The following is a 13,105-nucleotide window of genomic DNA, read 5'->3' as shown; positions in this document are numbered from 1 at the left end:
GGCGCGGTTCTGCCCCGAAACCTCCCGTGATCCTAAAGGAAGGTAAGGCTGTGGCAAGAACGACACCAAGCCATATGCAAAATGCAATGTAGGAGTTGTGTACGAAATCCCCCTGGCGTGTGGCAAGTCCTACATAGGGAAGACAGGACGGTGCCTGAATGATTGAGCCAGGGAACATGAACAAAAGTTAATGAAAGATGAATTGGCGCACTTGCCTGCACACTGCAATGCCTGTCACTGTGCACCTCTTTTTAAGGAAATAAAGATTCTGGGGAGAAGCCAGGACCAGACTGCACGCGAACATACGTAGGCTTATCACATAAAAAAGAAAGGCCAAGACTGTGTTAGTGACACCTCCATTAGGTTGTTTCAATCGGAAATATATTTTTTTTATAATTGATTGCCACGCTAGGCTGATGAGTTTTCTTGTTTGCTGCGTTCTGCGCATGTTCTATATGTCTATATATGCCCACGGGCTGCCGTGAATAAAACAGTTGAAACTTACCGCCCGTGTTGTTTATGTGTTCTCTCCCGGTGTCCCCGTCTTTATTTACGGTCAATATGATATTCAGCAAGCATGTCATCCGCGAAACTGTAGCCTTCGCCGAGTTTGTTAAGAATATCAGCAGACGATGCCGACGTGCTGCGTATACCTGGCTGCATAGGCGGCTATCGGCACGATGTCGACAGTTCGGCGCGCCACTTTTTCTGCGCTCCCAGCAATGCGACGCTTCGCTCGGCGTGGAACAGAGCGATTCCTCGTGCCGACCGGGACCTCCCTGCAAAACCTACGGCACGCGCTCGTGCCACTGCTCCCGCGTTCGTCATTGTCTTCCACAGCAGGCTGCGTTGCCGTTCATCATTCCAGAGTAGAATTTCACCTCTCGTCTGTCGTCGTAATGGGGAGGCCGCGTTACGGGGCTATGGGTCATTGCTTAAGGGAGTATGAGTGACTCATTGTCTTACGTAATGGACAGATTTAATTTTGAAGAAATTTAATTTCGAAGAATCACAAGTGGCAAATGGCGGGCGAAGGCTGCTAACCACGCCGCCGAGCAAACTCGAGACATCGAATGCAAGCGACAACGGCGGACTGCGGGCACACCGTCAGTGACGTCGTTCTCTCCGTCGCAGCCGATTGTGTGTGTAACCTCATAATTGAGAAATACTTTAATGAACCCTCGGGATTAACCCATTGATAAACACAGGGGCCACATGTTTCAGCTTCGCTGCTTAACCATCTTCACGAAGTAAAAAAGCCAACGTTTTTTTTTTTTGTGGCTTGTGTGTTCGAACACTGACCTCATCTTTCTTTTTGTAGCGCTCCTTTGGCGTGGTGAGAAGCTTCGGTGGGGATGAAGATCATCCTACAATCATGCACTTTGGCCAGATATTCAGGCTACTGAGCCTAAACTGCACGAAATGTTCAGAAACTGCGCGAAACGTTAAGACGACAGGGAGAAATACACGACATTTAGAAACGCAGCTTCTGCGCTTGGCTGTATGCGTTTCTTCCTTTCGTGCAGTTTACCCTTCTTTCAGTATGAACCAACTGGCCCGAAAAATCTTATTGCCGTAGGTGGATACCGTTTTCTCATGGTATCACTAATTAGGACAAGGGAGAACGCCAGCGAGCCTAAAACACGCGCGAACCATAGAATAAAGAGCCAACTTTAGAGAAGTGGAAACTGTACCTTCCGCAGTGGTACGAAAGTAAGCAGCGGCAGCGCATGGAACTTACCTAGGTGGACGCCAGATGGCGCTGCTTGAGCCGGAAGCGGAAGTCCGTTTTTTTAAAGCAAAATTCAACATGGCCATTTTTTGCCCGTAGCGTACGCTGCTACGCGAAGTGCTTGCCCTGCCGGCTATGCGGCATGCATCAATGCCTTGGCTGCCACGTAGCTGGTGCGTTATAATTGCCAGGAGACCACGGAGGCTCTACTGACGCCCATAAAACAAGCCACAAGTGAGTGAACAGAACGTGCAACTTTATTGGCAGAAGACAAGCAGTGTACATTCTCGTGCAATAGCAGGAATAAAATTTGCATGTCGAGATACGCTGGAATCTTTGACGCGAGCTCGTGAACGGCTCACTGCCGTCGTCGCACATGGCGGTCTAGTAACGAGTGTCAACCAGCGGCGCAAGCGCATTGGACAAAGTGTGCCGCCTGTTTGCAGCGGCAGTCGCCGTTAAAGATGAGCAACTTACACTGCGATGCTATCGCGTGATGCAGGCATCTGCTGCAGTAGCCAACACAGCGACATGGACTACCCGGCATTGTAGTTTTGACTCCTTTCCAAGTTGCACGTTAGTTATCTTGCGGGGGCCGCTAATGTGTGGCTCACACTTGGTGTCGCACATTGTCTCAATATGGACAAGTCGATTTCGTGGGCATCACCTTCATCAGCCACTTTTGCGGGCCTTTGCACCCAACTTCACACACGTTGGACCATGTAAGCACGTATGCTGGTCTCCGTTCGTGCTTAATCACGGCTGGGAAAGTCCGCAGGCAGAATTTGCCCATGGATGCAGCAGGAAAGGCTGAACGGGGAGCACGAATCACGGTGTGTGTAAATTGGGAGTCTATGTCGCTGTGCAGATTGCAAGAGCAAATGCTTACTTCGAGAGACTGCTTTCCAATGCAAATGACCAGGCCGCCACATCCGATAAGCATAACACGGCGACCATAACCAAATGAGATAACAGCAAAAATAAACAGCAATCCTTCACCGCATAGTGTTCAGACAATACATTATACATTGGCTACGAACCATATCGCAACAGTGAGCATTCACGTACACGGGTCTCTTACGGTACATTCAGCCGCCTACCTACAGGCATAGTGCTTGCCTTCGTCGCATGTGGTGGTCTGATAACGAGTGACAACCAGCAGTACAAACAAATTGGAAAGAGTATCCCACCTGTTTGCAGCGACAGTCGCCGTTAAAACGGGAGCAACTTGCATTGCGAAGCAATCGGGTGACGCAGGGACCTGCTGCTGCAGCCTACACAGCTACATGGACTACCCGGATTTCAGCGTTGACTCCTTTCCAATCTGCACGTTTCTTTTCTTTCGGGGGCTGCTAATGTGTGGCTCACACTTTATGTCCCACATTGTCTCAATAAGGATAAGTCGCTTTCGCGGGCATCACCTTCATCAGCCACTTTTGCTGTGTGGCTCACACTTTATGTCCCACATTGTCTCAATAAGGATAAGTCGCTTTCGCGGGCATCACCTTCATCAGCCACTTTTGCGGGCCTTTGCACCCAACTTCACACACGTCGGACCATGTAAGCACGTATGCTGCTCTCCATTCGTGCTTATTCGTAGCCGAGAAAGGCCACAGGCACAATTTGTCCATGGCTGCTGCAGGAAAGGGTGAACGAGGAGCACGAATCACAGTGTGTGTAAATTGGGAGCCAATGTCGCTGTGCGGACTGCAGGAGCAAATGATTACTTCGAGAGACTGCTTCCCAATGCAACTGACATGGCCGCCATGTTCGAAAAACGTAACACAACGACCGTAACCAAGAAAGATAACAGCGAAATTAAACAGCAATGAATCAACGCATGAGGTTCAGAGAATACATTATGCATTGGCTACGAACCATGTGGCAACAGTGAGCATTCACATACACGGGTCTCTTAGGATACATTCAGCCGCCTACTTACAGGCATAATGCTTGCATCCGTCGCATGTGGTGGTCTGGTAACGAGTGACAACCAGCAGAACAAACAGATTGGACAGAGCGTCGCACCTGTCTCAACCGACAGTTGCCGTTGAAGATGAGCAACTTCCATTGCGAAGCAATCAGGTGACGCAAGCATCTGCTGCCGCAACCGATAGAGCGAAATGGACTATCCGGCATTTTAGCGTTAACTCCTTTCCAACCTGCGCATTTCCTTTCTGTCGAGGGCCGCTAATGTGTGGCTAACATTTGGTGTCCCAATTTGTAGCATATGGACAAGTCGCTTTCGTGGGCATCACCTTCGGCAGCCATTTTTCCGGGCCTTTCCACCCATACGGCTATCAACTTCATACACTTCGAACCATGTAAGCAGATATGCTGGTCTCCGTTCTGAGCAAATCATGGCCGAGGTAGGCCACAAGCACAATTTGCCCATGGATGCAGCAGGAAAGAACGAACGGGAGCACCAGTTATGGTGCGTGTATACTGGGAGTCTATGTCGCTGTGCAGACAGACAGCAGGAGCAAATGGTTACCTCGAGAGACTGCTTACCAACGGGCCCCCCATCCGAGAAATGTAACAAGGCGACCACAATCAAGTGGGGCAGCAAAACCAGATTCTGCAATCAGTCATACAGTGTAGCTTGCGCAAAAACCCAGGCTATCGAGGAAGAACAGCATTCATCAACGAAACTAGGAATATGGAAAATGAGAAAGCTTGCATTCAAGAGAGAAGCCACTTTGCTCTGCAAGCACTGAAGGCCAAGAACATCAAGAAAAGTAACATGGTGCATAACACACGGTGCGTAGGTTAATGCAAGACACATGTCGATGCTGCATCAACTATTTCAGGAGAGGAATTGGGCATGACAACATACACTAGAAGGTACTGCTACAGATATGTTATGCTACTACACAGTGACTGGTATTAAGTATCAGCGAAGAATCGGTTGACCTTTATGTTTTGATGAGGATGAATGATCTCTAACGATAATGGGCAATGAAGAAGCTTGCATTTATATTAGAAAATTACATTTGGCCCAAATGTAATTGACATGGCCAGGAAGCTGATTAAGAGCAAACTGATGGAACTCTTTTGGCCTGCGTCGTCCGTGCTTGATCAGAAGTTGCGGGTGCATCTGAAGACGAAGAATTTCTAGAAAGTCCTTTTTGAGTTACCTGGATGACTCAGCCAAATGTCCGTGCTGGTGGAATGGTGGCTGATGCTGTTTTGAGTCTTGACACAGTGCTCTGCAGACTTGATATCTCATGCAAATTCTTCTGCATGAGCTTCTTTGTTCGTGGAGTAAAAGTCTTGCAAATTTGGCTCCAGCCCCTTTCTGTTGGTTTAGATAGGAGCTCATGTGATGACCAAGATATGCTTGGCATAGACTGTTGGGGCAGAACAGTGACACATGAGATACAGCACAGATTAGCCAAACTCATGTGCGTTTTTTATGCGAAGCATATTACTACAGCTCAACCCAGCTCCTCAGGCGCGGCGGTGTCGCCTTCAATGACCTTTAGTGACCCCATGCCATACCACGTGACACCGTGACGTCACGACAGAGGAGAAACGGGGCTCCAACTCGCGCCGTCGCTCGCGGCGTCGCCTTCAAGGCTGAAGAAAACGCTACCACTGAGCCACGAGTACGATGCTTCAAAGCGGTACAAAAGCGCCTCTAGTGAATGCGGTGTTGCCTTAGAAACGAGCTATTTCTAAGGCTCAGGCGTGCGTCACTTGCTCAGGCGCACATTTCGTTGCCGCGCCGAACGCTGCGTTGCTCGACGTTCACCGCGTCCAATGCGGGGAGCGTAGTCGCTGCGCCGTAGCCCATTGTCTTACACCCCTTGGCGGGTGGACGGGAACGCTCTCGCGTTCCACTCTTGAAGGCGAAGCACAGTAACGCATGAGTTGTTTCTTCGTCTAGCCGAACCAAATATAACCAAGCAACAGCAGTTCACCAGGCTAAACAGTGGTTCAACAACTAAAATAAAGGCTAGTATGCTTCGCATCCTGGGCTTAACCTTAGCTAAGCCACAGCCATTTTTTTTTAATGTTCGAACCAATCATACTGAACCATAAACATGAACAAACATTAATTTCTGCTGCAAACAAATGAAATGTATCTCAAGACTAGCAAGCCAATACAGCATATATCAGGGATATTTATTTCTAAACCACGTGTTGTTTACCTTGTAGTAGCAGCCAATGTCCACACAATGGCCTTGTTGTAGCAAGCAGCAGCTTCTGTTTAGTGCGTGGAGTGTGTTGCTTTATACTGGTGCCATCCTCCTTACTGCATGTCTGGAACAGAAATTCTGACTGAATCAGAAATTGAAAAAGCACAATTTTGCAATATGAAATGCAAAAAGGTGTGACATATATATTGTAATGGTTTGCGACTACAGAACACATACAAATGTACACGGTTTGTTCTAGGGTGCTTAAGCAGCATGTTAAATCCATATTGCTATTGTTCATACAATTTATGTCTGCCTAACTACAATGCATGTAAACAGCATAAGTATTATTAAGATCACAAATGAGAACATTTGTACGTTCATTTATACACTGGAAGAGATATCACTGCTGGTTCCACAAGCAAATGCATGAAAGTCATGAAGCTATTAGAACTGATGCATTATTTTTCTGCACGAACGTGATCCACCGCTTCACTACTGCAAAAATAAATGCCCTGCGGTAAACCAAACTGAACAGCAAGGACATTTGGAACCAACAAGTACGAAATATGGGTGAATTATCACGCTTGCAACTGTTTAATACATTACATTCTGTACTTTCACATCATTTTACCAAAGGATTATTCGGTTTTGTGGACGAAAGAAGTTGCCGGCGGACTCGGAAAAAAGTTTTATGTGTATATTGTTAAGGCTACTCAGTCACCTATGGCCAAGGCTACAATAAGATGAAAAATGAGACGCGCGTTCCGATATCGCTCTTTCTTTCCTGATTGTGTGTGTATAACGACAGCCTCACAAGTAACGGTTTATTTAAGAAACAGCAACGGAAAATCCTGACTGCCCATATGTTGTGCAGGATCTAGTTCGTTAACTTGTCTCCGCCTGTAAGTTAATTAGACGAATATTATATAACGATTCAAGCAGCGGTGTTAAATGACTCACCATTATTGCCGTTGTCAGCTCCCGTTCCGATGCAGTCCTGTTCCGAATGGATCGACATTTGGGCGAGTTGGTACTGGTTGAACATCTTGAAGGGGCAGCGCGAAAAAACGAAGACAGAAGGCAGGAACACACAGGACAGCGCTGGACTCAGCGCTGTCCTGTGTGTTCCTGCCTTCTGTCTTCGTTTTTTCGCGCTGCCCCTTCAAGCTGTTCCGAATGGCTCACGACCGAAACCCAACTTTCGGGCTTACATGTCCGCTTGCAAACGCGTCACTTCATCCCAAGTTAAATAACGCGAGACATCGAAGCGCAATAAACTAGGTTTAGCAAAAAAGAAGCAACCACTCTTAGTGCACGAATGAATGAATCTGTGCTGCTATGGCACTTGAAAATACCGGTAAAAATTTTAAATAGGCCAGAGGTCACATGAAAGATCGATGATGCTGAACACTATTTACGTCTATAGTGACAAAGAAACAATAAACTTACTTACAAAGAGTACAATATCTAATTAGCAATGATAATTTTGCCCTCTTTTTTATGTAATAAAAATGATTCGGTAATTATAAGAGAAAGTTTGTAAGATAAAATTGCGCTTATTACGACGCCTCTGGAGGGAAATGTTGGAACTAACGTAAGCATCCTCAAGTGATTCTACTTTGCTGAATCTGTTAGCAGCAGCGCGTGGTCGATTTTTTCGCCCTCTGTGGCCATTTGTCGAACTTGAGAGTGTGCGGGGCCTGCGCAAAGTGCCCGTCCGCACCAACTCAAGGCTGCGGCGAGGCGTCGGCCATGCGTCGGCAGTGGTGCTCGATAGAACTGTGCTGCCATCTGGCGGCTGTCACAGAGATGGCGACAGCGGCTGTAGGCGCGCGGACTTACAACTGCAGCTAGTCTAGTAACGTTGGGCAACCTGCGGCTTTTTTGCACTATAGCGGCTTGGCTTATTGCTACTTGTCTTTCAGTTTTCGAAGGAAGGTTTCAGCTACTGCTGTCGTGACAGCGTGAGGATAACCGGTGAAACGTAGCTGCTCAAGCTTATAAGTGAAATTTTCCTGCATCCTGCAACAAAATCCTGCATCCTGCCAACAAATCCTTACGAACACCGCCTCAAGACAAATGGAGCCAGCTTATGGGGCAACCCCGGCGATTTCACGAGATCAGCGGATGTCAATGAAATCCGCTTGGAGCGTTACTCCATAAGCTTCCGTCATTTTTTTTTTTCAATAACACCAGGCTCGAAAGTTGCGCAATTTTTGTACATCTGAATTTCATTATTTGCCTCCGACCACCTTCTCAGCTGCTGGCCACATAGTGTTATTACATAAATGTTCGAAAACGGAGAACATGGTGGGAATTTGAGCAACCGACGATCATGCGCGATAAACATTGTTTGGCGTGACTATTTTCTGCCGCGAGAAGTTACGTTCAGTGTGGACGGGCAAGTGGCAAGTGCTGTTGCGTTGATGGCTACGTGAACCTCGCCAGCCGCGCACACGATTTGAGCCGATGCCGACCGCGTTCAGCGGAGGTTAGGCGTATAGCACAATCACCGAGTTCATGCGTCTGCAACCAACGCACCTGACCTGGAGCATTGGGATCAATAAAACTGCATTTATAGTTTAGTTGTGACCATGCGGATTTGAAATTGATGATTGTTTATTTTGTACCATGCGCAAACAAAGAGCGAGAATCAACAACATGATGCGCCATCACTGTCGGTACATTTCCTGTCTCGGAGGCTGTCGGCTGCACTCGCTGACGCTTTCCTAAATAAAATGCGACTATATGCTACGTACATGGGTGTATGTGTACGTATTGTAATGCTGATTGATTTCACAACTTCCGCCATGCGCCTATTAAATATTATCCCAACCGCAAAAGAAGTGGTGGCCTCCTTGGTTACAGCAGCGTAAATAACCGCCTCTTTCAGCTGCCAAGAGGATCAGTACTGGCATCAACGCTTTTCGGAGGAAGCTACGCATTCTCTAGAGGAGTGATCATATGCGCAAAATGGTGTCTACTTTACGGAAGACACGAATTGTGCGCATAAAAAGGGTACGAGGAATGATCAGTAGACAGTACAATAGCTAACGCGCGCTATTTATACGGTCTCCCACGCGCTGTTTTCGAAGGTGTGCACTTACTTTGAACTGTCAGCGGTGTCCTTCCAGGATTATTGCGCGCTCTATAAATTGACATTCAGTTGCGGAAAGTAGAGCGACAAGATACCTTATATTAAGCACGGGAAATGCTTTCTTACGAATGGGTAAAACATCCTGAAATAGCAAGCAGCGCATAGGAAATCTGTGGCCAGGGTTTACCCTTCGTGTTCATTTTGCGCGGCGCGATGTGCTGCGCTTTCCGCAGAGGTTGGCCAAACACGAACGGCTGTTCATGGCTACTAAATTTGCCAGTAACGCAGCTCTTACTTTTTTCCAGCTCCAAAGAACTGGTGCACCTGAAAACATTGTGTCAATGGCTCGACGTGGCCAGGATGAGCGTCTTCTCTTCGCCGCTCTCATTTTCCGCGATAACAGGACCGCCATGCCGTGCGCGCGTGCTCCATTGGCGTGGCGATATTTACGTTCAACGAAAGGGTTCGCTCGATTGCCCGGCCAGGGTTCGGCTCCATTGCTGCTATTTTATGCTCATTTAAAATTATTCGCGAATTTTCATAGCACATCAACTACCACACATGTGAGAGAGAGAAGTGGTTCTTGTGGGGAAACGAGGAAAGGCTGGCACCATCGTCTGCAACCCTTGCGGGAGCACGGCTCAGCGCCAACACGTGTGACAAGAGGATATGAGAAATATAAAATTGCCGTTACTCATACACAGTAAAACGTCGCCGGAGTAGCATATGAACAAGTTTATTATGCGCCGAGTCGAACGGCAAAAGTTCCCTCCGCACTGCGCTGTTCCTGCGTCTCACGCTCTCTTTTGTCTGTGTTGTATTTCGATTTGGTCCAAGTCTTACACGTTATAAGAAACCCATAGATGTCTTGCTTTTTTAGCAACGTTCCTTACAAGAAGGTCAATTATGGAAGAGCTGGTAGACTTAGTTGCAGTAAGTTCAGTTGTTAACTGCACAGAATTAGTTATTGCAAAACTTTACAAAACCAGTGATGAACTCGATTTATGATGAGGCATTATTACTAAGTTATTTCCGGAAAAGCCTCTCACTACAAAAAAAAGGGATCATAATATCACCTCTTGTTCTATCACCGTGGTCACATCGGCAGATATTAAAATGCTTCTGACCTTTACAAAATATTGGCATTCAATATATTAGCGCATAAAGGCGCACGTTTCCGTTAGGACATCAGCATTCCACGTGTCAATAAATAAGAATGGGTTATCAAGCTTCTTTACGAAGCGAAGGATCTCAGGAAAAAACAAATGTCTCCAGCAGACGCGAAAGTTCGTGGTATGACAAAGACATGTCTCTGCATGCGCTTTTACGGGCAGGAAAACAAAGAGCATTCGCTTCCCAATTACTATTCATTGATGACATATATAGTCGATTCGCCATTAGCAAAGTATTAAGCAAGCTAAGACTCGCGTTGCGTGTCATTTCAGCAAGGAGCCTGCTGAAATAAAGGTTAATACCGTCAGCATAAAGTGTAGAGTCTTGATTCACTATGAACATATGCTAGGTCATTATATAAGCAATAAATAGAAGCGGTTTAACGAGACTGTCCTGGGAACGCCAATTCGATGGGCTCCAGAAATAGTCTAGTACCACCCACAGCAATTATTAGTTCACGCTTGCTCAAATATGAATGAATGAATGAATGAATGAATGAAGCCTTTATATTAAGGAAGGGGACGGCTCTAGGCCGCTGTTGGGGATTAGGAGGGAAAGGAATGTGGATTCCCGGATTGTTGGCTGAAGCACATCTTCATCTCAGTCTTTGATCTTCCGCTTTATGCAGACTGAGATGCATGTTCAGTTCCGCCGCTCTCTCATGGGCTGGTTGATCCCTTCTACACTTTAGTAGAGTAGTTTGCTGGGCCAGTTGGTGCATGGTGAACGTAGAATGGTTTCCAGCAAGTACGGACGCGAGCACAAGTAAGTAGAAACGGACAGGACAACACTGGACTTACAATTGAAGTTTATGGGGAAAACATTCCAGAAATCTCCGCCACGCATGCATATACACCCAAGAAGAATATGTAGAGTAGTCTGCTGGGCCAGTTGTCCTGTCCGTTTCTACTTACTTGTGCTCGCGTCCATACTTGCTGGAAACCATTATTCGTTCACCATGCACCAACTTTACGCAGACGTAAAGTACAGTTGAGCCTGAAATTTCCCGGTACTTATAGTAATATATAGTGCAGATGTGGAGTGCGATAAAAGAAAATGGTCAAAGACCCTTTTTCGTACCTAAGGTAACGCATACTGCAGGTGTGAACAGTGCTAGAAAGCATTTAGACGTCCTTCAGCGGGGGCTAATTGGTACGGCATGACTGTGTGGTGTATGGCGCTGCAAAGGCGGGCACACGCAGGAGCCCGAATCAACGAGACTAAACGTGGTCGCCGACGATGCACGCGCAAGAGCCGTGCTCGTCTTGTTTTCTCGCGTTAGTGTTACTGTGTGTACCACATTTGTGTTGCCATACACCACAAAGTCATGCTAAAAAGATCGAAGAATGGATGTATTTCACATGTTAACGGGCCGACTGTACAACAGGTAAGGTCCATGATAGGCTTTGATAAGCTTAATTGACCTTCAAGCTATACTGGCCGGAATAGCGACTGTAAGCTAAGCGCAAAACTTTCGATATATTTCGAAAAGATTTTCGTTATTCTGAAATGCGTGGAACAGAATTTTCTGCTACTGAAAATAAATTTCGGAACTGGTTCACAACGGCGCTGCTGCCGTGAGGGGGGATTTTTAACCATTTCCATGTTTATCTGCAGCCAGCAACTGTGAAATCACGAAAAGTTGCTGATTCATTCTGAACAAGTCCCGTGATGGGACTGAAAGTGAAATTTCTAAAATAAAACTAAAGTCACCTTCGTCAACGTCTGTTGCGCCTTTTCGCCATGTTTCTTCCCTATCATACGAGATTTCGTTAGACTCCCGACTTGAAGTGCAAAGGGTACTCACACATTCTATGTAAGAGGCCTGGGGACAAATGCATTTATGTCATATAGTATTTGTCGCAAAGGAAACTTTGGTTTTTCAAGGGTTATATTCAAAATGCTTTTTCAGAGGCATGCGTTATATACTTTGCATGTCTAGTGCTTGTGATTATATTGTTGGTCATAGTGAAAAAGTAATTAGAAATTTAAACGCTGATGAGCGGCGTTTTCGTGGATGCCATTTCATAGAATAGAGTTGTAAATTGTTAGAGCCTACATTATGTTACTCATTGCGACTCCTCTTTTTGCGCCGGTACGTCTATTTTTAATATCTAATATCTAACCCAAGTCACATTCCCTGATATTATTCATCCACTTTATGCCGGCAGCTGTCGTAGTTCAGTGAAAGCTGCAACTTGGATTTTGTTTTTGTTTTTCTAAAAGAAATGTCTCAAGGACTTTCACGAAGACCTTGTCAAGAAGCGTCGCAAACCCTGACGACATTTTGGAAAACAGCGGCAAGCTTTCAAGTCTGAATAAAGAAGTTTACATAACTCAACAAGTATGTATTTCTTTTGACATTACTCAGAGCACCGCCAACGGGAACGTTCGCCTGTGCAAACGTCATGTGCTTATGTGCATGCTTTAGATACCTATTATAAGCGAGCAATTGGTCCCGATAAGTAGAGAAGGACTCGTAATTTTCGGATTCGCGATAAAGTAGCACCGCTTTAGGGAGCCTATGCTGCATGATTTTGTAGAGGTCGCCACCTGTGTATATAAGGTGGTGCTACTATCTGAAATGACCTTGTATTTATAAGGGGCTTTGGGGAGCGGGAATGAACATTGTTTTGGTTTCCTCCTTGCCGGTAGTCAGCCTCGGCTCCTGTGCAGAACATGGTTTCAGGAGTGGGGTCCCACCTTTAACACCGACATGCCTGACACAGAATCCATCCCCGCCGAGACCACCGAAGCGAAAGCGCATATCGTTCGCGCTGGCGCATCTGGTCTGCGCCCACCGGAGAACTTCACGTTTTCAAACCCGGGAGAATGACCAACGTGGATTTCGACGTTCAAGGATTGCGCTTTCGTGGCCGGCCTCCACAATGCCGGCGACGAGGCCCAGGTACGGACACTTCTTTACTGTATGGGACCGCAAGCCAGGACCATTCTTTC

At 46.5% G+C, this 13,105-nt stretch overlaps 1 protein-coding gene across 1 annotated transcript in view; it reads left to right on the top strand.

Moving 5' to 3' along the window:
* LOC126537044 (uncharacterized) overlaps nt 1–12,491 on the top strand; it is a 167,315-nt gene extending 154,824 nt beyond the window's left edge. The window contains exon 6 of the mRNA XM_050184161.2: nt 12,374–12,491. Coding sequence (XP_050040118.1) covers nt 12,374–12,427 — 54 coding nt within the window. The 3' untranslated portion in view covers nt 12,428–12,491. The remainder of the gene's footprint in view (nt 1–12,373) is intronic.
* Nucleotides 12,492–13,105: the final 614 nt, after the last annotated feature.

The sequence above is a fragment of the Dermacentor andersoni genome, chromosome 3 (assembly GCF_023375885.2).
Source record: "Dermacentor andersoni chromosome 3, qqDerAnde1_hic_scaffold, whole genome shotgun sequence".
Lineage (NCBI taxonomy): Eukaryota > Metazoa > Arthropoda > Arachnida > Ixodida > Ixodidae > Dermacentor > Dermacentor andersoni.
This window is presented reverse-complemented; position numbering and strand designations above follow the sequence as displayed.